At 37.9% G+C, this 26,606-nt stretch overlaps 1 protein-coding gene across 5 annotated transcripts in view; it reads right to left on the minus strand.

The window, feature by feature from the left end:
• Nucleotides 1–769: 769 nt before the first annotated feature.
• The window catches only part of LOC6036260, a 35,894-nt gene continuing 10,057 nt past the window's right edge, over nucleotides 770–26,606 (minus strand). The window contains exons 2-6 of one of the 5 annotated variants that reach the window (XM_038262840.1): nucleotides 15,431–16,066; nucleotides 7,666–7,832; nucleotides 7,540–7,602; nucleotides 2,806–4,848; nucleotides 770–2,724 (exon numbers count right to left, since the gene is read on the minus strand). In XM_038262840.1, coding sequence (XP_038118768.1) covers nucleotides 2,302–2,724; nucleotides 2,806–4,848; nucleotides 7,540–7,602; nucleotides 7,666–7,832; nucleotides 15,431–15,980 — 3,246 coding nt within the window. In that variant the 5' untranslated portion in view covers nucleotides 15,981–16,066 and the 3' untranslated portion in view covers nucleotides 770–2,301. Of the gene's footprint in view, nucleotides 4,849–7,539; nucleotides 7,603–7,665; nucleotides 7,845–7,902; nucleotides 8,757–15,430; nucleotides 16,067–26,606 lie in introns of those variants that run through there. The other 4 variants (XM_038262839.1, XM_038262838.1, XM_038262842.1 and 1 more) reach the window with 4 other exon arrangements.

The raw sequence follows: 26,606 nt of genomic DNA on the forward strand, positions 1-26,606 counted from the left end.
GGTGCTGGAACCGTCGGGGCGTCCCCTCCTCCTGGCTGGGCTGTCATTGTTGTTGTTTTCCGCTAGCGGGCTGAACTTGTTGTTGTTGAGCAGATTCTGCTCCACATTGCTATCGTCCTCTTTCTTCCTTTTGCGCTCGTTCGCCTCCATTCCTCGGAATGTTAGGGCGGAAAGTCCACCGAAAGAACCACGACGGCCACTATCGGTCCTTTTGACCCGCAAAACACGACACCTCCATACGTAAACAAAGCCGCGAGCGCGAGGCAGCCAGCCGGACCCTAAGATGACAGTTTTCGTGAGTTGCGCGTGTTCACCGACAGATGGCCAGTGGGCCTCGTCGGATCCGCCCATTAATTACGCAACTCAAAATTTGCATGGGAAACTTATTTTTCGTGACGGCTTTCGCGGCACGCTCCTTTCAACTGTTCTAGACTAATATTTGGACGAGGCGTATCTCTAAACAAGTTTTTTACAAAAATGATTCCAAACTGCTTATTTTGTCGTTTTAAACCGAAACAAGGCAAAAACTAAATTTATTTAAACAATTCGCCATTTTCAAAAATTTGGCTAGATAATATCAAAGGCCGCCATCTTAGGCCCACTGGGCCCACAAAAATAGGTACGCTCAGTTTGTATGGGAGCTGTCAACATGCTCCCGGGCTGGAGGCAGCCACACGTCCGTCGCACCTTCAGCTCGATCTGCTTTTTGATCATTTTCACGGCATCATGGCTTGTCGGAGTTGATAAAATTGAAAATAACTATCCACGATTTTTTTTGCATATAATTGTATCCGTTGTTTTTATTGATTTTTGTTAACAAATTAATACATTTTGTTTGTATAAGAATTTCGTGAGCGCATATCATTTCTCATGATAGTTTCAATCTATAGCACACCGCTGTAATCGTAAATAACGTATTCTTCTGTTTTATCTTTATGTATGATTACAATACTTTTGGAGAGCAGTCGTCAAATGGCCTAACTAAATTTGTGTGTAGAATGAAGAAATTTTTTAAATGCGTTAAATTAATTTCAACTGATGTTAAAAGATAGATCCAACTGTTTGCCTGTTTTTCAACAACGAAAACATTCATTTTCCACTGAGCTTTCCTATATTACATGTAACAATTATTCGATAACACATGATTGCGTGAAAAATCAAGATCTTTATTTGTTATGGGTTTAGGTTATGTTAATGGGTATCGATGAATGCATGCTTCGCACAAACTTTGCTCTTTATAGATTTATGTACAACATATTTTACGATCGTATAATTATCGCACGAACAGCAATAATTTGTTTTTTGTCTCTTGTTGGCTGCTGAAATCAAACACGAAAAGGGGAACAGTCACTGCGCCCAGAAGTCCTCGCATTTACTCAAATCGTATTGAAGTGTTAAAGCTATGAACGGGAAATAAAGTTGAGGAGATCTGTTGCTTTACAAAAAATTTAAACTGTATCTTAAATCTACACTTTCGGCTACATTCAACTATATGTATACTCACATTACGGATCAACTATCAGACTGCAGCAGTCTTGGCTCTAATGAATTTGATTAACAGATCTAACTGCCGCCATTTTTCTTTTGTGGAGGGAGGTATGATATTAAAAGGCGCTACCAGAAATGAACATCATTGTTTTAGAACTAATTTTCACTAGTTGGTTGGAGAGTATCGATCCAGATAATGATCCAAACAACGAACGAACGGGCGTAATAAGCTATGCATGTATTTATAACTGGATAATTCAATAGTTGAAGCTCCTTGAATGAGGGGAAACATTTCATATTTCTGGCAAGCTTTGTAGCTCAATCGAATAGGTTTGTCTTGCTCGAAATTAAAAGTTCTATCGCTTAGGGTAGGCCTAACGTTTATGCTACTTTTTTTTTATCTAGCCAGACATTTTTGTATTCTAAACTTGTATTGTACAGTTTGTCACTAAGACTGTTATCTCTTCGGAAAGGTAAAACTAAAATGTAAAACTATTAACAACAATAAGAACACGTACATTAAGGATGTGCTTAATGGCAACTGCGAAAGAAAACGTTGCTTTGTACTCAGAACTTTTAAATTGTTTTTTTTTTTGCATTTGAAACAATATTTTTTTTAAGGCAAAACATAAAATTTTAAAAGCCTTATAAAGCACCCTAACTACGTGTTCTCCCTAACCAAAATCAGGAAAGGACTTTGCTGACTGTCTGGCTTGACTGTTAGGTCCTTGGTCCGCGGACACCGGCCAACGGTTTCCGCCTAGAACCGGTATGTGCTTTCAAACGTGGCTCTACTCACACATACACTTCGTCTCACAACCGCTTCCGGTCGTCATTATCCTCGATGCTGGTAACGTCGTCGTCGTCGTCGTCGGAATCGTTGTGGGCGTTCCGTCCGACCAGGTCCAGACTGCGCAGTCCGCTTGGTCCACCGGGGTTGGTGTTGGTGCTGGCATTGCTGCTTCCGGATGGATCCTGAGAGCTGTGGCGTCCGTCCGGGTAGAGCAGCCCGGACTCGCTTCCGCTGAGGTTCTGTATGATCGAGCTAATGTTGGTCCCCAAGCTTTGTCGCTTGATCGGAGTGATGTTGAGATTTTTAGGCGATTTGGGCTTCAGCTGCTGCTGGGATTGCTGCTGCGCCACCGTCGGATGTTGGTGCTGGAAGCTGATGGAGGATGTCTGCGACGATGGCAGCGGTTTGCTCGGCGGGAGGTAGCCAAACTGGGCGGACATGTCCTGCTGGTGGGTCATGTAGGACAGAGTTAGCGGGGTGGTTTCATTGTACTTACTGACGACGACGGACGGTTCCTTGATTACCTCGTACTGCGAGTCGGGTGCCAGGAAGATGTCCTGTAGATTCTTGGTCGAGCGCCGGTGCGCTTCCTGACTCTGCTCGTTTGACGAGTACGGGTACGAGGCAATAAAGTTGGAACTGTTGGGCTCGGACGCAAAGTCCGCGACACTCGGAATCGAAGGACTGACCGACTGGCGAGCATCTTGCTGCTGCTGCTGCGACGATGCCGATGGATATGTTACTACTGAGGGAAAGTTTGTACTGGGAGTGGCCGGAGACAGATCCGTATAGTCGGTCTTTTCGCCCGACTCCACTGAACACATACTCTGGCGGGAGATGTCCTTGTGCATAAGCGAGGGCCGTGGCATCACCATCGGCTTCTCGTACGTCTCCGGAATGATCTGCGGGAAGGGCAACCGACTCCGCACGGACGGTTCTCGCTTGCCGAAGCGTTGCGCGATGTAGTCGTCCGCTTGCTGTTGCTGCTGATCCTGCTCGATCTGCTTGTTCTTGTCCTTCATACTCTTCCGTCTTTGGTTCGCGTCCTCGTAGTAGTTATCGTTCTTCACGGACATGTTGCAGCAGCTGCTCACATCCGCAAAGTACACTTCCGACTCGGTCGGTTCCATGATTTTACCTTCCGCTTCGAGCGCTTCCACCGTTTGGAATCCGGTGTTCTCAACGCCGGCCTTGATCCGTCTCGTCTTGGCGAGTGTCGGCGCAGGTTGACTGCTGCAACCCGGTTCATTGTTCGGGTGGGTTGGTTCATTGTACTCGTTTTCGGACGTCTCAACCGAGTGTTGCTGTCCGTTGGGTGCGTTTGAGTTGAACACGTTCTGCACGTTGACCCGCGGGGCCGGTTGGTTTGGTCCGATGCTCTTCGCACCCGCTTCCACGCGCTTTTTGGTTTTTCGCAGAGGAAGTGTGTTTGAGAATCGATCCCTCGGAACGTCACTGTCCGATGGGGTATTCTCGTAGTTATCTTTTGCGGCGGCTGTAGGCTTGAACGCTTGCTGCCGCTTGGCTGGATTCCGGAAGGCGGCATTACCGTTCTGTTGGACCGGATTGTTGTACTGCTGTTGGATGGAATGGTTCTCAACCGTCGCCATCGGGTGTTGGTGGCACTCCAGAATTGCGATGTTACTCGGTGGAGCATTCGCCTCAGCATTAAAGGGCATTACTTGGCACTGTGCTGGATGGATGTACTGATAACGGCCACGGCGGGCCGGACTATTTGGATCACTGTACGGTGGGGGTGGACCCCAGATGCCGTACTGCTGCTCAATTACATTGTACCTTGGCTGAGCTGCGGCAAGCGCTGCTTGATCTGCTCCGTTCGTCCGGTTTGAAAACCCGTACTGGGAATCCGGACTGTGTGGGGACATTCGCTGGGAGTCATTTCTCTGCCATGGCATCCTAGGCCAACTCCAACCGGGCATTCGTCGCCCATTTTGGCCATTCAACCTACTGTTCCCCGTGTTCTCCTCTCCGCCCGGATTGGGCGAATAAAAGTTCCCCGCCTGGCCGGGCGTCCAGAACCGCTGGTCCCCCTCCCACGGGTAAGCCGATGGAAGCACATTCCGATGGGCGTGGCACTGCTCGCAGCACCTGCAGTTCCCATTCCGTCCCCCACCCAGCATCGGTCCCGACGGAAGCACTGTCGGTCCTTGCTGGCCCGAGTACAACGAACGGCACCGCAGTTCCAGCTGTTCCCAGTACATCTTCTTGCGTTCGTGGCTCAACAGCTGGTACACCAACATGCAGCTGAACACCGCCACCAGCACCCCGGCCACGGACAGTCCAAACACGGCCCGCAGACACGAGTACAGTGCCCCATGAACGACTCCGCAATCGGCCGTCGAATCGAACACGAAGCGCACGTTGTCGTCGACACCCTCGGCCTGTTTGTCCGCCGTCACGGAGTAGCACGTGCAGGTGCGGGTCTTTTGCGTGTATTCGCACTCGCGAAGTACCTGCAGACGGCTCATGTGGAGTACGGTCGTGGTGACGGTGACCAGGGCACAGGTCAGGGCGGAAGCGAGCCCGCACGCGCCGGACAGTTTGATCTGGAAAGGGTAGAATTGTGGGTTGAGTTGTTTGGTTTCCCTATAAAATACAGAAAAATAACATGCGGCTCCATTTTTCTTTTATGAGTTATATGTTTTGAGGAGGCGCATGATTGTTCAAAAGTTGGTGTTAATATCTTTAAGGTACAGTTATGCCCCGGTTTAGCACCGCATATGGGGGATGCAAAACCGAGGCGTGCATAACCGAGGCACAGAGCTTATGGGATTTTGGCTATATGGGAGACATTGGCTTTAATCGTACGAAAAATCATGCAAACATCAAAAAATTATATTGTTTTGAAATCGGGATGATGTCAGCTATCCATTAAAATTATTATTTCATGAAAATTTTCACAAAAATACGTATTTTTCCTTTCTATTGCAATATGGGTATCAAATGATCAGGTTTTTTCATACATTTTGGATGTTATAACCGAGGTTATAACAAAATTTTTAGAAAATACTCAAAATTTTCACAAAACTACATCTTTTTGAAAAAAAAAACTCAAAATTTAAATTTGTACAATATGGGTATCGAACGATCGGGATTTTTTCATAAATTTCGAATAAAATAACAACATTTTTAGAAAATACTCAAAATTTTCACAAAACTACGTCTTTTCGAATAAAATACTCAAAATTTCCGTTTTTACAATGTGGGTATCGAACGATCGGGATTTTTTCATACATTTCGATTGTAATAACAATATTTTTTGAAAATACTCCAAATTTTCACAAAACTACGTATTTCCGAAAAAATACTCAAAATTTCCGTTTTTACAATGTTGTTATCAAACGATCGGGATTTTTTCAAACGTTTCGAATGTAATAACATTTTTTTTGAAAATTCTCAAAATTTTCACAAAACTACGCATTTTCTAAAAAAAATACTAAAAATTTCCGTTTTTACGAACGATCGGGATTTTTTCATACATTTCGAATGTAATAACAATATTTTTTTGAAAATACTCAAAATTTTCACAAAACTACGTATTTTTGAAGAAAAATACTCAAAATTTCCGTTTTTACAATGTGGGTATCAAAGGATCGGGATTTTTTCATATATTTCGAAAGTTATTAAAAAAATGAAAATACTCAAAATTTTCACAAAAATACGTATTTTAGAAAAAAAATTAATTGATTATTTGATACCCATATTGTAAAAACTGAAATTTTGAAATGTTTTACAAAAATACGTAGTTTTGTGAAAATTTTGAGTATTTTCAAAAAATATTGTTATTACATTCGAAATGTATGAAAAAATCCCGATCGTTTGATACCCACATTGTAAAAACGGAAATGTTGGGTATTTTATTCGAAAATACGTAGTTTTGTGAAAAATTTGAGTATTTTCTAAAAATGTTGTTATTACATTCGAAATGTATGAAAAAATCCCGATCGTTTAATACCCATATTGTAAAAATTGAAATTTTGAGTGTTTTATTCGAAAATACGTAGTTTTGTGAAAATTTTGAGTATTTTCTAAAAATGTTGTTATTACATTCGAAATGTATGAAAAAATCCCGATCGTTTGATACCCATATTGTAAAAATTGAAATGTTGATTATTTTTTTCGAAAAAACGTAGTTTTGTGAAAATTTGGAGTATTTTCTAAAAATTTTGTTATTATATCCGAAATGTATGAAAAAACCTGAGCATTTGAAACCCATATTCCAAAAACAATATATTTTTGGATTCTTCAGAAAAAAAAAATGAATTTTCAAATTACAGGAAAAATACGTATTTTTGGGAAAATTTTCATGAAATAATAATTTTAATGGATAACTGACGATTCCAAAACACTATAATTTTTTATGTTTGCATCATTTTTCAATGTCTCCCATATAGCCAAAAACCCATAAGCTCTGTGCTTCAGTTAAGCACTGGGCCGTGCTTAACCGAGGCAGCTGAACGGTGCAAAACCGGGACAGTGCAAAACCGAGGCGTGCAAAACCGAGGCATGACTGTAATCAATAAAATAATTTGATTGTAATGCCTTTGAAAACAATTCTATAAAACTTGAAGATTTGGCCAGCTGTCCTTCATAACGTTTAGATGTAAATGGTTTTGGTTGTCCTTGCTAATTTCTCATAAATCGGTGCCAACATTTCAAAAAGCATCATGTACAAACCATGCGTTTTGAGAAAAACGCATTTGAATGTTGAGCATCCATTTTCAATTACCATTTTTATATAAAAGCAAAATAAGATGTTATAATGATAACAAACGATGAAAAACGTTGCTTTTGTTGATACTTGATTATCCATATTCAATAAAATATTATTTCCGTAATTTTATTTGAGAAAAACAAACATAAATTCTTTTGAAATCACCAACGTCGATATCACCCTGCTGTCACTGAGGGGGGCGCTTTGTTATGATTCGTTTTTCTTCGCCGAATGTACATGGCGCTTTTTTCTTGTTGCTTTTTTTTCGTCACGAGGTTTATGTAGCCTTTTGTTTGACAGGTTGACAGGGCTATAAAAACAGAGACTGCTGATGGCAGAGATTTTGTTTATGTTACTTTATTTAAAATCATGATTAAACAGACTCTACCGAAGTAACTTTCGCTCATTTTTGGTGGAGAGGTAGCTTATTAGAAGTACTTTCAGAATATACAATAAACCAGAAAGTGTCAAAATGTACATGATGCCTTTTGAAATGTTACCGTCGAAATACATAAATACTCACCAAGTAACTGTATCGATTCCGCCTCCTGGCTAGACTCATGATACAAATTCCGGTGACCATAAGCTGGAAAGAGTGTTTCAAATTGTTAGATAAAAAATTTACAAAACAAAAATTAATAATACTCACCAGCGTGGCCGGCACGAACGTCGGAACCGTCTCAAAGTACCCAACGGTGCTGGTGTACGACCTGAGTAGGAAGTAGATCCCCAGGAAGAGGATTCCCAGCAGGCAGGAGATTCCACCACATATCAGGCACCAGATGACGTACTTCCGCACGCCGGACGTCGTGGGAGCTGTTGAATAATGAATTAAATTGAAATGATCGTTTTTTCTGGAAATTTTGGTAAAGAGAGGATTAATATTAACCAGCATTGGCCGACGGAGGACGGGGTGGTTCCACGGGAGGTGGAGCCCACGTGCAGGTTGGCACACTGTACTGCACCACTTGCATGAACGGGTATCCGTGCATTGTGTCCAGCGTGTCGTTTGCACTAACGTTAACTATTTCTGAATTCGTAATACTGTGTTTTGACTAGACTTTTGATTGCACCGGAGGGGTTCCTAATTTTTTCACCACTCAAACTTCCCACGCAAAACTCATTCTTCCTCGACGAAACCCACTTGAGCCTGTGTTATCTAGGTTCCTCGTCGATTTCCCACAACATCAAGCGTAAATATCTGAACAAATATTCCTACAGCTACGTTGTACTATCTATTTACTGGTTTGTCATTTTTATTGTCTTTTCCGAGAGAGATATTCCAAACTACTTTCACAGTAAACAAGTAATTAATCACATTTTTTCAACCACGGGGAAAATTAACTCAGAATGAAAATTTTCTCGCCCACTAATACTTATTATACAACCACGTCAAGCTTATCGAATAAGGGCGCAATTTTCTTCACTTTCCACGTGATGCTCAACATCATGTCGACATTACAATCTTCGACAACTCCGCGGTACCAATTTTGAACATTTCTGTAATAACTTTTAGCTACCACATAAAATGCCCACGAAGAAAATCCAGCAATTTTCCTTCACTTTTCCACCTTCTCTACTTGGAAATGCTTTTCCAGGACGACGCTAATCTTCACACACACACAAACGCGCGCGTGCGGGAAAAATCATCTTATTATATTTTGACAGAATTTTCCCTCCTACTCTGCTCGTCTGGTCGACACAGGTCCCGTGTGTGATGGCATTTATGAACTGATTTTGTTTGGGAATGCTTCGAAATGGCTGTGTGCTGGTGTGAGTGGAATCAGGACGCGGGTCCTTGCGGCGCAGACGCGCAAGCTACGCGAAATCAAAAGTCAACAACACACCATCAATTTCGCTGGGGGGCACAGATCTGCTGGGATGCTGGCAGGTGCAGCAGGATGCTGTGAGTGGGAGTTTGAAATTGAGGTTGGTAGTTTCTACTTTTTCTGTTGAAACTATACTAAACTATCATTTCTTTTCAATAAATTACCAAACTAATGAAACTGAAAAGATTTAAATCTTTTTTTTTAATATTAAATTAAATAATTAAATAAATATATAGAATTATAAATAGGATTATAGATAAGGTTGTTTGATACTCCAACGCCCTTTGAATGGAAAATTAAATCAAATGTCCATGTATTTAGTCAATGCACCATTTAAATCAATACAATATCGAAAAGGATAAATTGAATTTTTCAACACCTGTATCAAAAAGTTATATATTTCAATATTGTTATGATTTGGCGAACTGACTAAACTAAACACATGGACATTTGTTGCAACTCATTATGAAACTTTAATTTTTCAGTTTTGATGACTCGTGCTGAAAAAATACTTTTGAAACTTGTTGCATAAACTACTAATATCATGAAAAAAAATAAAAATTTAAATAACAATCCATGTTAATATTTTTTGAAAGAAAAAAAAGTATTTTAAAATACATCAAATGTCCAGTCATTTTGCAACGATTAGTTTTCAAAATATCTACTGCTCATCGGAAAATCCAACATAATACAATATTTTTAAGCTACCCAAACATGCTAAATATGACTATCAGCGCGGAAAATGCATTTCTAACTATTTCAGTAAATTAGACTTTAAAGGCCATTATTTTTTTACAATGTTTAAACAAAATTTTGTATTGCCGATTTTTCAAGCTTTTTCGGTAGCATATGAAAGTGTCCAAAATAAATAAATCCAAAATTACAAATCCCCTTCAAAAAAATAGAATTTGGATTTTTTGTACATGGGTAATTCTCCGCCAACTCACACAGCAGTTGCCCCGACCCCTCTTCGATTTGTGTGAAACTTTGTCCTAAGGGGTAACTTTTGTCCCTGATCACGAATCCGAGGTCCGTTTTTTGATATCTCGTGACGGAGGGCAGTACGACCCCTTCCATTTTTGAAATGTGAAAAAAGAGGTGTTTTTCAATAATTTGCAGCCTGAAACGGTGATGAGATAGAAATTTGGTGTCAAAGGGACTTTTGTGTAAAATTAGACGCCCAATTTGATGGCGTACTCAGAATTCCGAATAAACGTATTTTTCATCGAAAAAAACACTAAAAAAGTTTTAAAAATTCTCCCATTTTCCGTTACTCGACTGTAATTTTTTTTGGAACATGTCATTTTATGGGAAATTTAATGTGCTTTTCGAATCTAAATTGTCCCAGAAGGGTAATTTTTTCATTTAGAACAAAAATTTTCATTTTAAAATTTCGTGTTTTTTCTAACTTTGCAGGGTTATTTTTTAGAGTGTAACAATGTTCTACAAAGTTGTAGAGCAGACAATTACAAACATTTTGATATATAGACATAAGGGGTTTGCTTATAAACGTCACGAGTTATCGCGATTTTACGAAAAAAAAGTTTTGAAAAAGTTGGTCGTCATCGATCATGGCCATTCATGGTCACCCGCGACAGACACGGACGACGAAACAAAGATAAACGCAAAAAGTAGTAAGGTAGAGAATTACCCACATGCAAAAGAGTACCAAATTTAACAAAGGTTTCATCTATCAACATTGAAAATCGAACCAATAGTTTCCGAGATATCGCGAGTTGAAAAATGAGGGCTAATCTGAGACACTGAGAAAATCTTATTTATCATACAAAAATAAACTTTAAAAGGCTGGCAACTAGAAGGCCGATCAACAAAGTGATTAAAAGAAAACTGTAGTGAAAAAAATAAAACGTTCATTTCATTTGCGATGTTCTTTTTCATAAATTTGACTCAATTTTTGAAATGTCGTTTGGCAGTAAAGATGCCTTTTAGGTTCCCAAAAAATTATCAAAAATTTAAAAAAAATAAACAAATAAGTATTTTGGGAATTTGGCTTTTAATGATAAAAAAAAATCATGAAACTTTTTACGTGTACCGATTTTTTTTAAATGAAAAGTTCTAGTCACAACCTACAACCGAAGAAACAAAATCAATCAGAAAATCCCTACTCATAATTTTTGTTTGCATGTGTTGTATGCATCATTTTTAGGGTTAATGATTTTTCACGCTCAAAATTGCCTTAATTTCAAAACACCAAATTTCACGGAAATTTCGCGGAAAGTAAAAAATTAAAAAAAAAAACTCTGAAAAACTTATGTTAAAACTACAGAAACTACTTTGTTTGCTTTATTATGTATTATTTTTCAATAAACCAAACAAAATTCTTCACTTAATTTGAAGGTGACACAAAAAAACTATTCCTAATTTCCAAAAAAGTATCCACGAGATTCATGGGTGGGTTCTATATAGGCGTCATCCATAAAGTATGTCACGCTCTAGGGGGGGAGGGGGGTCTGAGAAAGTGTGACATTGCGTGTTATAAGTATAGGGAAAGCGTGACAAAGGGGGAGGGTGGGGGGGTAAATTTTGGCTGATTTTAGCGTGACGTACTTTATGGATGAAGCCAATATATTTAGAAACGAAATGTAGGGCTTGCATATTCTGATTTATTTAACTGATTTTTGATATTTGACTTATGTTTTCGCTGATTTGCTTCTGTTTTTAATTTTTTCATTTTATTTAATTTCATATCATAGCAAAATTTAACGATTTTTCCAGCCAATCCAGTGACATTTTGCCCAGTAGAATTATTTTTTAAGATTTTCATCTTTATTTTCGAAAACTAAGTTAAAAATCAAAATTTTATTCAAACGGAACTGAAAACAAAAAAAGTTTTTTTTAACTTCCACTGAAACCATCCACCGAAAATAATCTAATATCGTGAAAATTCAACAGGACTCAGAAAAATCTGAAATGTTCATAAAAGGTGATTTTATAGATCAAATTATGAATAACAACAATTAGAGGGTGACGAGCGGGCATTTTTGAACCTCTCGAATCCCGGGAAATTTAAACTTATAAATATCGCAGCAAAATTATATAATCAGAAAAACATTTGAAAAATTCAAAATTGTTTAGAACATTGAATGTCCAATGTTCGATGTTCAAGTTTGACTAACCAATGTTTCTCTAATCTTCTTATTTAGAAAGTGAAAATTTTAACTTGTCAAAAATTCCAACCACTATAATTTAGAGAAGCCAAAAAAGGGTGGACCCCAAAATTTACCTTAAAAATAATTTAGCAGTTACACCGCAGATATGAAATCATATGTTTTACAGTCGACTCTCTGGCTGTCGATCTTCTCGATATCAAAAATGATTCATGTACCGATGAATTCTTCAGTCCCTTCAAACTGCATACTTCGATTGTCCTTATTCCTCGATATTTTCTTTTGCTTGAAGGATCTTTTCCTCGGCGGTCCCTTGAATTCTATTTGCTTTGAATATCTATTCCGGTTGTCAATAATTTCACTTTCTCATGGCTTGCATAGACATTTTTCTTTGAGAAACGAAGCTTTAAAGGGTGTTTGACATTTATTTGTTTTTGTTTGCTGGACGTTGCCATGATTCTTTCCTATAGCTGGTCAGCAAGAAAAAACAAATTTCAATCGAGTCTTCATTTTGCATCGTTCTGTAAACTGATGATTCTCTTCCTCGACGGTCCCTTGGATATTGACAACCAGAGAGTCGACTGTATTTTCAAATATTAATATGTTTTATTTTCAAATATTAATATATTTTCTAATTATTTGTAAAAGGGAAAAGTTTTGTCAGGTAAAAGTTCAATTTCCATATCTTCTCTTGAGAATAGCAATCCAATCTAGTTTTTTGTAAACATTTGGGTTTTCCTAATAACTGTAAATATTTCTTCAATGAATATTTAATGTTGAACTTAAAAATTACAAAAAACAATTTAATTTATTGTTTTGAGTCGTTGTTTATCATATTGCAAAATTTCCAATAATGGGAAATTATATATAAGCTATATAAGCTTTTTTTAACGAAAATCTAATAACAAGTTTGTGAACCTTTTGAAAAATCACTCAGTACGAATTAAGATTCGTAAATTTTTTAAACTGCAATTTTGAGTCTTAAAAAACTCAAGAAACGATTTTGTTTTTGCAGATTCAGAAAAAAAAAAATCAAAAGTTTTATATAGTTCCTCAAAACAATGAGGCTGCTTAAATAAACGTTTCATATAATTAGTATGAATTAACAGTATCCGAAGGTTTGTATGGGATATCGTATAATCGAATCACGAACAAAAAAATCGTTTTCGTATTTTTCCATTTTCTTGTTTTAACATAAAAATTTAGTTCTACGACCCCATTTTGGTCGAATTTGAGTTGTTGATTGCCTATTAAAAAATAAAAAGCATTCTTTCAATATTACATCACCGCCATTTTGGCCGCCATCTTGGATTTAAAAATTCAAAATCATTTTAGCATAGTTTAGGTGTCATACCTAAGCTCGACAGTCAAAAATTAGACAACGAAAAATTTCTTAAGTTTTTTTTTAAAGGACCAATAAACCAAATTTTCAGTTTTTGCTGTTTGGGTGTTTTTTAATACCCCTTACTCAAGGCGGTTTCAAAACACCCAAAAAGCAAAAACTGGAAATTTGATTTATTGGACCGTTTCAAAAAAAACTCCAGATTTGTTTTTTCGTGATTCGACTATCCGAAGTGAAACTTTTCCGAGGCCTACGGATAATCGAGCCTGGACTGTACAATGTTAAAAAAAGAAAAAAAAATAAATAAATAAATAAATAAATAAATAAATAAATAAAATAAAAAAAACAGTGTACAGTGTACATCGAATGAAAATATTGCTAAATTTAGTAAGTTTCCTAAAAATATAGTAGTTTATGCAACAAGTTTCGAAAACAAGATTTTTTCAGCACGAGTCGAACATTTATCCAACGAGGTTTACCGAGTTGGATAAATACGACGAGTGCTGAAAAAAATCAAGTTTCGCAAAGAGTTTCAATTCCGAAAAAAATACACACTGAGTGAAATTTTATGTCAAATTTTCATGTATTTTGTCAAAAAATCGTTTTAATCAAAAAAATGTTGAAAAGTGTTACTTTTCGAAAGAAGTAGAAGTAGAACTTTTCAGCATTTATTTTGAAAAGTGTTGCTATTCGATTCTGTTATTTTTAGTACAGAAAAGTAGGCTATTTCGTCGTTCAAGAATGACAGGAAAAGTAAATAGTTTCACGACGGAATTCCAAAAAACATTTTTTGCAATTCCGAAAAACGCTTTTTGAATGGAATTTTATGCCAAATATTCATGTGTTAAGTAAATTCATCGTTAAAAACAAAACAATATTGATAAATGTTACTTTTCGATATAAGTGTAGGACTTTTCAGTACTGGTATTAAAAGGTATTGATTTTCAAATCTGTTATTTTTGGTAGTTAAAGTAGGCCGTTTCGTTTCTCCAGAAGGAAAGGAAAAGTTGACAGTTTCACAGCGGAATTGCAAAAAACTTTTATTGATACTCCAAACAGCAATCATTTTTTTGAATATTTTTCTCTCCTTCTGGTCAATAACATATAGACCCAGGGAAGATACTGTTTCTACTGAATGTTACTTTTACATGAATGCTTTTAAATAATTACTAAAAATAAATAAAAAAATGCCTCTCACCCAGTAGACTTGGGTTCGATCCCAGACGGTCCCAGTGGCATTTTTCCGAGAGATTTGTCTGACCACACCTTCCGTCAGATGGGGGAAGTAAATGTTGGCCCCGGTCTAACCCAAAGGCTCAGTCCAGGTGTAGGAGTCGTCTCTCTGGGTCCTGCCTCGGTGGAGTCGCTGGTAGCCAGTTGGACTCACAATCCAAAGGTCGTCAGTTCGAATCCCGGGGTTGATGGAAGCTAAGGTGTGTGTTTGCAAATTGCCTCAACAATCAAGCCTTCGGACACTTAGTTTCGAGTAGGAATCTCGCAATCGAGAACGCCAAGGCAATGCTGTAGAGCGAATAATTTGATTTTGAAATAAATTCAATTAAATATATTTGAAGGAAACATAAAAATCAATCTTTCAAAAACATATCATAAAACACTTGTTCTGTCAATTTTATTAAGATCTGCGATAAAATGATTAATTATATCATCCTTATGTTTTTTTTATTTGACTGATTTTTGTTAACATTATTATCTCAGTAAAGACATTTAAATTAAAAACTAATAAAATTTACTTTAAAGGACTTTATGGATGCATTATTTATTATGTTGTTATTTCAAAGAATTGATTTGAGAAGAAGTTCACGCTGTCCGCGAAATCGTGAAAATTCACTAACCCTAACATTTTGTATGACCAACCTGTAAAATTGTATGGAAGAATTCATTATGCAAAATGACTTCAATTGACACATGGACAAAGTTTCATTAAGATAAAAAAAATACAAAGAATAGTCGAATTTCAAAAACGTAGAGAATTACTCGGAAGCATAACTCCGAATAAAATTGTTTTTTAAAGTTGCAAGTTGCAAATATTTGAATTTGAATGAATATTCCACACATTTGGGTGACCAATACCATGAAAAATCATAAAGAACTCACCACTCTCAGCTCGCTGCAGGGTTCGCGTCCGCGGCGCCGGCCTTGGCGGCAACGGTGGCCCCCGGTCGTCCTCGGAGATCTCCTCCTCCAGCTTGTTGGTGCTGTTGTCGCTGTACACCTCGATGTGGTTCGTGTACTTGCGCTCGTTCTCAAACCTGGCGGGGCTATTCAGTCTCGAGTTGTTGGCCGCATTTGTTAATGCAATCTTCTTAGTATCTAGGTTAATGTCCAGCACACTGGGCGTATTCTCGTCGCAGGAACCGTGTCCGGCACTGCTGGAACCCGGGCCCGGATGGTGTTTGGTATTATCACAGGAGCTGGAACTGTTCGAGGGCATGTACCGGTGGTGGTGCTGCAGCACGGCTATGCTGTTGTCACTGTTGTACTCATCGCCCTCGGCACTGGTTATGTTGTAGGCCGGATCGTGCTGGTGGAACCTGTGCTGCTGCTGCTGCTGTCCATGTTCCATGGCGGCACGATGCGACTGCTGCTGGTGGTGTTGGTGGTGCATCCTGGGCGAGTCCAGATTCGACTGAATCGTCATGGTCATGATGATCGGGGAAATTGACTTCTACAACCACTCATTGAAACACCCTCTCGCTAGGAACCAGCAACAATATCAATGGTGGGTTCTACCTGGAATCAGATTGAACAGAAGAAAAAGGACAGCGTGAAAAGGTTGTCTTTCGAGGGAGATTGGTACACAGGAAGCAGTTGTAAGAGAGACTGGCTAAAGATAATTACCCCCGGGGAAGACTTTAGATCTACGAATTTAAGGGTTGCCGTATTGAATTTATCATTCACAATTTTCATTTGTAAATCACATAAAAAGCAAAGCCTTACATTTTTTAACATTCGAACTTCACAATCATACATTTTAGTATTTTTCAAGATTCATTTGATAATAATTTGGTTGGAAAATGTATTTTTGGCAACTTGTAAAATTTTAAATAACGTTCTTTTCTTGGATTTAGAATCCCTAGTCTTCATATCTTTTGTTAGAAAATCGATTCATCACACAGTCTTTTCTTCAAAAAAGTGTGTAATTCCCAACTGAGCACCATGAAAACGAAACAGAAATGTACGATCTTCAACGCTACCTAAGTCCTGAACACACTGACACAAAAAGAAAACCCAAAAAGAAGAGCCATTGTTTGCGCTAGGACCTGTGAATTTACAAATTTTCGAAAAGCCCTATCGATCCTCAGGTAACGAAATGCTGTGTTTGATTTTCAATTGCCTGTTATCCCGGTGGGATTACGTGAGAAATCGGCGAAACAGCACAAAATTAAAGAGAACTGTCCTGATTCTCCAGCAGAGCTAAAGAACCGCCGGGGGATAATTTATTGCAATCCCTACCGGGTACCCTGGTTCGTTCGTAGGAGGACATCTCTGAGGTGAATTACGACTGACAAAGTCGCAAAGCTTGACCCAAGCAGAGGGGAGGGGTTAGGGTCCTAGAGAAAATTATTGAGTCATTTGCTTCGGTCCACATCTTTGGAACGATTCGTTGTTAGAGGAAAAAAGAGAAAAACTGTTTCAGCCAAACAAAGGTCTGCAATTATAGTTGAAATATAATAAAAAAAAATCTTGCATCTTTTGGCTCCACTTGCTGATTATAAAACAAAGCGCACCCCAAATATGAACGAGAGGCCCCATAAATCTCTCTCATTAGCGCCCCGAATGTGCATCTTGACGTACCTGCTTGAAGAGGCACTATAATTAAGCATTAGAGCAGCTCTTAACAGTCAAATGAGGCAGAAGCAATGGTGCTGGGATCTTCTTCATGGCTTGGACCGGTCCAAAACGGGTACTCGTGCTGGGTGGGTACCTTGCATAAGTTTAAATGTTGGCTTTGCTGATAAGTAGAAGACTGAAATAAAGTTTGAATCAATCCGCTTTCATTTTTGGCTATTTAATTGAATGTTGAACACGTATTTTTATTTTTGTTTAGACTTTCTATCCAACCAGTTCTCTAGAATTTCGAAAAAAACGTGATTTTAATTTTTGTATTTTTTAATTCGTATGAAACTTGGTCCATCGATTCCTTGTGTCCAAATAAGGTATTTTGTATAATTAATTTCTTCATACACGTCTCGAGAAGGGATTTTCTTTTCGATTTGTTGTCTTCGGCAAAGTTGTAGGTTATAATTAGGACTATTTTGAAACAAATTGTAACACTCCAAAAATTATCCCAATCTGCCATAATAAAATGTTATATCCCAAAAACTCGACTTTACCGCGATTTCACTCATTTGTTGATATGTTTTCGGTAGACAAAAAGTGACATCTTTTGAGCTATAGGGTATAACGGATGTGTTGTTTTTAGAGGGTGACGATTCTCGAGTTGAATTTGGCCATTTTCCGGGAATTCCCGGGACCCGGGAATTTTTTTACGCCAAAAGTGGCAATAATTTTTTTTCAATCAATTAAGTTACATTTAACTCATACTTATTCTATGAAACGTTAACTTCAGTATCCTCTGAGCGAGTTGTGGCGCTATAACCATGGCAAATAGTGTCCAGGGCATTCGTGGAAATACAATGTCCCATCCCAGAGGGTCCCGGAGTACAAATCCTTCTTAGCATGGTGCTCCCAACGAATACAACCAAATCTCGGAGCGTATGGTGGTGTGTCCCCACGCTTCTCCCCTGTCGATTCAGAATTGTGTTGTTGTTCGAACACTCAGTACTCAAACTCAACCCAATTACGAATCATCTCTGCGATACGGCTTTACGCAGTAGGCCTGGCCGCTTTAACGCTTGTGTTGATTCAATGCATTCTGATGCAATGGCGCACTACAAATGTTAATAAATTACAAGAAGAGTGCTAGGCGTCATCTAACCTAAGGCACTCTCCAGGATCCCTTCGAAAGATTGGCTGCGCTAGGGTCTGATTAGTTTTGATTAGATTAGAAACGTTAACTTCAGTATCCTCTTTATATGAGGAACTATATCTACCTTTTGATTATTATTTTTCTAAATCTACAAATGCAAGATCGTTTCTTGGGATTTTTGGGACTCAAAATTGTAGTTTAAAATGTTACCGAATCTTTATTCGCACTGAGTGATTTTTCAAAAAATTCACGAGCTTGTTGCAATTTTTTTGTAAAGTAAAAAAAAGCTAATAAATAATTTCCCAGAATCGAGATATTTGCAATATGATAAACACAAATTAAAAACTGTGGTCAACTGTATATATTAATTGAAGAAATATTTACAGTTATCAGGAAACCTAAAAAAATAACTTATTGATATCAAAAAAGGAAATTACCTTGATACAGCGAAATTACCCTAGGGTTGATTGCTATGCTCGAGAGAGGATATGGAAATTAAATTCATTTTGAAATAGCTTTACCCTCTTATAGAAATAATAACTAAAAATAATTTTAAAAACTTTAGATTTCGTTTCTGGGGTGTAAGGGAGCTTTCTTTTATTACGTAACGCAGTAGGGGGAGGGGGTCGGAGGCCGTGTTACGCTCCATACAAAATTTTTAAAATTTGTATGGAAATTTTGTTACGAGGGGGGGGGAGGGGGTCTAAAAGTCCGATTTTTCGCGTTACGTAATAAAAGAACGCTCCCTAAGTGCCAAGTGCTTCAAGTTAAATTTTGGGGTACAATTGTTTTGGCTTCTCTCAATTAAAGTTATTGGAATTTGTGACAAGTTAAATTTTAGACTTTCTGAATAAGAAGGTCAGAGAAGCATTGGTTTATTCGAACTTGGACATAGAACATTGAACTTCCAAGAATTGAGAATATTTCAAATAATTTTCTGATTAGTTTATATAATTTTGCTTCGATAAAATAAGTATAAAATTTCCCGGGAGTCTCGACCGAATTTCCCGGGAATCGAGAGGTCCAAAAATGGTCGATTTCCCGGGATTTTTTTGTTTTTGACCAAGTCATGATTTTTTTTAAATAAAATGTTATTTTTTTGTAAAGTATTGAAAAGCCACACAAAAAAAAAACGAATCCCCCTCTACCCCTCATGGACAATGCACAGTGGAAAAAGGGCCAAGTTTTTGCACCAGGAACAATAATCCGGTGTAAAATCGCACTGCACGGACTGCTACCCGGAGTACAGGCCATCAGAATATCCGGATTTTTGGAAAATCTCTCATTTATCCAATTGTGAACTGATACACTTTCTTCTATCAAAACAATCATAGAATAATATTAAATACCTTACAACCCATCGGAACCGATTCCACCGATCTCCGGTGGCCACATCCGAAACCGCAGTAGGAAACAGCATAAATTAGTCGTGCGACGTATCAGACTTCTTGATTTTGTCGCAAGAGTGGTTCTAGGACTTTGCCAAATATTATTTTCGGATGTGGCCACCGGAGAACCTGGGAACCGACCAAGGAGGCAAAAAAACATCTTAAAAATACTTTCCATCCAAAATTAAGAAGTTTGATACGTCGCACAACTAATTTATGCTGTTTCCCACAGTGGTTCCGGATGTGGCCACCGGAGATCGGTGGAACCGGTTCCGATTGGTTCTATGGTATTTGATATTGTTCTATGATTGTTTTGCATGGCTGTTTATGATAGAAGAAAGCGTATAAGTTCACAATTGGATAAATCAGATACTTTTTCAAAAAATCCGGATCTTTCGGTGTTCTGAACTCCGGCCACCGGTCCGTGCAGTGCGATTTTTCACCAGATTATTGTTCCTGGTGCAAAAACGAAGCTTTTGGTGTATAGCAAACGATGGTTTGCGCGAAATCATGTTGCGTTAATTTTTTAGGCCCTTTTCCCGGCTGCTGTCAGTTTGCTTTGGTCGGAATAGGGTTGCCATCCTCCCGCTAAAAAGTGACAAACTGTCACTTTTTACACGGCGCTCACGCACACTCTCAAAACAATCGTTTGATAGTGTGTGTGAACTCCGTGTAAAAGGGGTGTCACAATAAAAAGCGACCCCTCTCGTTTGACAACAGTTGGTGTCAAACCATCGGGGTTTTGAGTATATGAGCAGTTCTCTACGGAATTGGTCTTTTTTCTTTAATTTTAATTTTTGTATTTTTTTAATCCGGCTGAAACTTTTTTGGTGCCTTCGGTATGCCCAAAGAAGCCATTTTGCATCATTAGTTTGTCCATACAATTTTCCATACAAATTTGGCAGCTGTTCATACAAAAATGATATGTGAAAATTCAAAAATCTGTATCTTTTGAAGGAATTTTTTGATCGAGTTGGTGTCTTCGGCAAAGTTGTAGGTATGGATATGGACTACACTGAAAAAAATGCTACACGGTAAAAAAATTTTGGTGATTTTTTATTTAACTTTTTGTCACTAAAACTTGATTTGCAAAAAAACACTATTTTTAATTTTTTTTATTTTTTGGTATGTTTTAGAGGACATAAAATGCCAACTTTTCAGAAATTTCCAGAATGGGCAAAAAATCTTTGATCGAGTTATGATTTTTTGAATCAATACTGATTTTTTCAAAAAATCGAAATATCGGTCGCAAAAATTTTTCAACTTCATTTTTCGATGTAAAATCGAATTTGCAATCAAAAAGTACTTTAGTGATTTTTTGATAAAGAGCACTGTTTTCAAGTTATAGCCATTTTTAGGTAACTTTTTTGAAAATAGCCGCAGTTTTTCATTTTTTTAAATTAGTGCCCATGTTTGCCCACCTTTGAAAAAAATATTTTTGAAAAGCTGAGAAAATTCTCTATATTTTGCTTTATTGAACTTTGTCGATGCGACCCATAGTTGCTGAGATATTGCTATGCAAAGGCTAAAAAACAGGAAAATTGATGTTTTCTAAGTCTCACCCAAACAACCCAACATTTTCTAATGTCGATATCTCAGCAACTATAGGTCCGATTTACAATGTTAAAATATGAAACATTCGTGAAATTTTCCGATCTTTTCGAAAAAAATATTTTCAAAAATTTAAAATCTAGACTAACATTTCAGATTTCTTTAATGTTTTTTTTTTTCACTAATTATATAAATATCATAAGAGAAATAAGAGATACGCTTATAGTTACTGGAAGCGTATCTCCCATTTTGCTTATGAATTTCAGCAACAGCTATTTCCTCCAATTTTGTGATGGTCACGAGGTCGACCATTAAATTAGTTTTTTATTCAAGCTACTTAGGAGTTGATTAGTGGAATGTGAAACGAAAGCCACACTTCTTCCGTTGATTCGGAGGCGTAATCAAAATCTTCGAGAAAAAATGCACATAAAATCAGCAAAAACAAAACACGGCGAGAGGAAAGAAAAGCCCCTAATCTAGAACCGGTAATCAATGGAAGCCAACAAAAAAAAGTGAACTTTTCGCACCACACGTATATGGTCCCAACGGCCAGGCCCTGCTCGTCGGTCCCAAGCCGGTTGACCGCAAGGGACGAGACGTGGCCATCAGTACAGTTATTTATTTATATTCGTACACATCTGCAAAACTGGCAGTGCGGTGGTGGTGGCGCAAAGGTGACTTGAACGCAACGTCGCGCAGAACGTCGACGTCGTCGTTCGTCGATGTCGCAGTTTTGACGAGAGTGACACACTTTTCCGCGGTGACTTCCAGAGGGACTGTGGGACAGTTTGGGGGAAAATGTGGACGAAATAATCGATGGAAGACGTTAAAATTGTAACATTACGATATTATTTTTAAATATAATTTTAGTTTAAATTAAGTAAAAAACTATTTTACAAATTTTGTTTAGACCACTATGCATTTTGCAAAAGGCCACCCGTAGTCGATTATGTAGTTTCTGAACAAAAACAGGAAAAAACATACAAAAAGTCTCAAGTTCGTTTCTTCACGGCGGTGACTTGTTTTCATAAATTGCAAACAACTCCCCACTTGGAGTGGCCGGCCACGCTCTTTCGCTCCCGAGAAAGAATAAAAGCGTTAAAAAAAATACACGAAAACCATTGCAAATATTGCATGTTCGACGCATTCACAAACAAACAAACAAAACCGAACAGGAAAGGGTTCAGATGTTGACGCGGTGGCGGCCAGCCGTCGTCATCGTCATTTGGTCGTTGGTTTTTTTTTTTTTTTTTTGTGGAGGATCGTGATCGCCAGCTGTTAGTAGGACGTTCTAAACCACAGAGCGGAGCGGAACGCGTATTTTGTTTAAAGTTTAAGCCTTTTTCCATGCTATTATACGGTCTCCCCCTTTTTTAAGCACACCTTCGAGTGTTGTTAGTGGGAGTGTCCGAACGCGCAGTAGCACAAGGTGAGAATACGCGAGAACAACTTAGAATTGAGGGGTTTGCGAGTGTCGAAACATGAATGGAAGGTGAGACAATTATTTTAATGGAGAAGTTTTTTCTCCCTTAATTATCTTGATATCACATTTTTCAACACTTGTAAATTTTATAATTTTACTAAAAAAATTTAAACTTTGAATATCTTAGAAAAAACTTACTTACTTCGGGTAATGGAATCTTTGAACAATGGAATCATTAAAAAAATATATATTTTCTATCTTATTTTTTTTATTGAGCTTGAGCTTAACCCCTAAACTACCCTTAAGTGATTTAGAAAAAAAGTTCTCCGATCGGTCAAAATTTTTTTGGGGTTTCCTTGGCCAAAATAATTAGACCCGTATTTTTTTTTAGTTTTGTTTGGCCGTTAGGGTGACCTACACCGTGCTAGGGTGATCCCAATAATGACCATTTTCGTTATTTTTGGCAAAAACAATTTTTTTCAAAAAATCATTTCAACCGATTTTAGTTTTTGTTTTGACGCAAATAAAAGGTAACAAACAATCCAGCCCAACATTTGAAAAGGTCAAATGAAACTTTAAAATACCGTTTTGACGGTGTCTGGACGAAAGAGACTATGTCTGAAAATATTCTTATCGGATTCCTTGGACAATTTTACGTAAAATACTCAAAAATGGGAGGTGTTTATTAACAGGATTCCGAGCTTTGATTTTTTGAAAATAAAAACAGGGATTTTCGGCGCACCGCATGGAGTTTGAAAAATTAGGTTTTTGCCAAAATCAAAAAAAAAATGCTCATTTTGGGACCACCATAGCACGGTGTAGGTCACTCTAACGGCCAAACAAAAAAAATACGGGTCTAATTATTTTGCCCAAGCAACCCCGGAAAACTTTTTTTATCGGTTTAGGCTCTTTTCAAATGGAATTGCTGTATTTATGTAAATGAGTTCGTCTTAAAATATTTGGATTTTGTGAAATTCCGGTGCACAGCTCTTAGAAATTTAAAAAAACCAATGATTGCAATACAATTGGAATGGTGTAAAATGCATTTTGAAACACGTTTTCCATTAATTCAATTCAATTCAATTTGGTTTTATCATTTTGCAATTAGTTAATTCGCAGTACATAACTGAGTTTTGGAATTCCTTTCAGCTGTGTGTTAAATCTCAATCCATTTTGGAACGATTATTGCTTATGACTATGAGATTACCAAGAGCAAGAAAAAAAATAGAAAAAAACTTACTGAAAGTGTTTTTCATTGAAATTTTAAAACTATGCATAGCTATGGCTTAAAATAGTCGAGGATTATTAAAATTTGGAATAGGTATTTAAGAGGCAGTATTTGTAAATATTGCTCGGTTTGTTCTAGAGGTCGTATCGAGGTGCTCCGATTTGGATGAAACTTTCAGCGTTTGTTTGTCTATGCATGAGATGAACTCATGCCAAATATAAGCCCTCTACGACAAAGGGAAGTGGGGTAAAACGGGCTTTGAAGTTTGAGGTCGAAATGACATAAAAAATCTTAAAATTGCTCGCATTTCCGTAAAACTTCATCAATTCCAACTCTCTTAGATGCATTCGAAAGGTATTTTGAAGCACTTCAAAATGAGCCATAAACATCCAGGATCGGTTTGACTTTTTCTCTTAGCTTTTGCAAATTACTGTCAAAAAGGGATTTTTTAAAAACCTTAATATCTTTTTCCAACAGCCTCCAACACCCATACTTCTACAGGTCAAAAGATAGGTACTTTCATGCACTAAAAGCCTATGGTATTAACTTTTTGGCCAATCGCAGTTTTTCTCATAGTTTTTCAATTTTTCTAGAACAAACAATTTACAACTTTAGAGTAGTGCGGTGCCTGTGTGGACGCGCAGTCCTGTTTTTTCGTGTTATTTTCCGTCTTTTTTGTGTCGCTATTTGTGTACATGGGGTGATTGGATTTCTTCTTCTTCTTTTTTCATTTATTTTTTGTTCGCGCGTTCGTTGGCCGATGAATTTTATTTTTGTTCTCTTTATATAATTTTCGATAGAAACGATCCGATTTTTGTTTTTGAGACAAGCAAGTCGTATTGCTGGATTAAGTCCTTTCCATATCATCGAGGATCGGAAGGCACGTCGACGGATATGTTTTAAGGCTTATGATATAAAATAATTTTAATGAATGAAGCCCTTCCTACATCACCGTTGATCGGAAGGCACGCCGACGGAGTTTTTCGGGAGAATCGCGGTCGAATTAATACTATATTTAAATCCCTAGATAGGTATCTTTCCGCAGCCGGCTGCCTAAGATTTTAAAATTTCAACCCATAAACAAATTGCTCATGGTCGCATCACCTACCACAGTGAATCCTGACCTCATACCCAACTTACTAACCCCTCAAAACTCATGTGATACTTTGTCGGAGACGCAGTCGATTTGGCGGTCCCATCACTCAAGTATCGGACTAACATTCCCATCCACTTCCCCGTGTCTTACCACTGGTCGTGGCCGGCGTCGGTATTGATCAGCACGATAGGGACCTTTGAAAATTGCGAAGGGGTGATGATTGGTTCCTACTTTTCATCTGTGGTCCACGGAGCAATGTTTGGGGGTCCTGGTCAATAACGAAGTAGCAGCTACGGGTAGACACCAATGCTATGCTATGCTATGCTAACAAACAATTTACAACTTTAGTTTTTGCCCTGTAGGCCAAGAAGAAGGCACGTTTTGGTCTCAATTTTGTCATATTCGGAATCCTCGGACAATTTCACGTAAATTAGAAGTATTAGAGTTGTAAATTTGATTAGAAAAATTGCCATTTAGAATGAATTAAAATATTTTTTAACAATTTGTTGGATTAGGGGTAAAACAGGTTTTCGCCTACTTGATACAGCATATGACGTATTGATCATAAAGTAAATAAAATCTATTTCTTTTTTCAAAAATGTTTTATTTAATTATTTTTTAAATCAAAATTACAATTCCAATACTTCTAACTTACGTGAAATTGTCCGAGGATTCCGAATATGACAAAATTGAGACCAAAAAGTGCCGTTTTGTGATTTTGTGTGTGATTTTTTATGTTTCTCAAACTTCAGCCCGTTTTACCCCACTTCCCTTTGTCGTAGAGGGCTCATATTTGGCATGAGTTCATCTCACGCATAGACAAACAAACGCTGAAAGTTTCATCCAAATCGGAGCACCTCGATACGACCTGTTACACATTGGTGAAAAACTCGCTCTTAAGCATTTTTTGAACGAATTTAATCAAAGCTTCATGATAAGAATTCTACGGCACAAATTTAATGTTAGATAATTACTTGTCCGATTCAAATAGAAATGCCAATTCGAACCGTTGACTGACTAAAAGACATCTCTTGCATGCATCGTCTGCAAAATTGCACAACTTTGCGAATTCTGGAGCTCCCTGCCTTCCATTGCAGCGCTGCTGCAGTCCCATCACGCAACGATTGGCCGTTGAAATGCGCAAGGTCTGGCGGAATTAATTTAAAAATTAAATGAACCCACTTCCAGATGGTGGTTACGCACATGTGTTCTTTATTCTGTTGGATGCACTTTTATCTTTCTTTCTTTTTGGTTTTATTCTTGCCCTGCCTTGAATGGCAAATGGTTCCGAGACTCTCTAATTTGCGGTCTTTGACAAAAAGAATAACCCTTTTAGAAGATGGAGCATTGCGTGACGAATTATTGCCATTACCTGTGTGGTGAAATTGTTGCGAAGAACATTGTTCTCGGAAAGATCCCCCCGGAAAGAACACCTTCAACATGGGAAGGCGCTCGGCGGGGGAGCAATTTCGGTTAAATCGACTGTGAACAATGCACAACAGCGGTGGTAATTGTGTAACAATTAGCAGAGGGAAAAATTCAATTATTGCGTCACACAGTCTAGCCCCACCATCAAGCATAAGCGTCGCGTATATGACGACTTCATGGGCGTTGAATACCTTCAAGAGCAGAGCACGTCGTCCAATTTCTCCCT

The sequence above is a fragment of the Culex quinquefasciatus genome, chromosome 3 (assembly GCF_015732765.1).
Source record: "Culex quinquefasciatus strain JHB chromosome 3, VPISU_Cqui_1.0_pri_paternal, whole genome shotgun sequence".
Taxonomy (NCBI): Eukaryota; Metazoa; Arthropoda; class Insecta; order Diptera; family Culicidae; genus Culex; species Culex quinquefasciatus.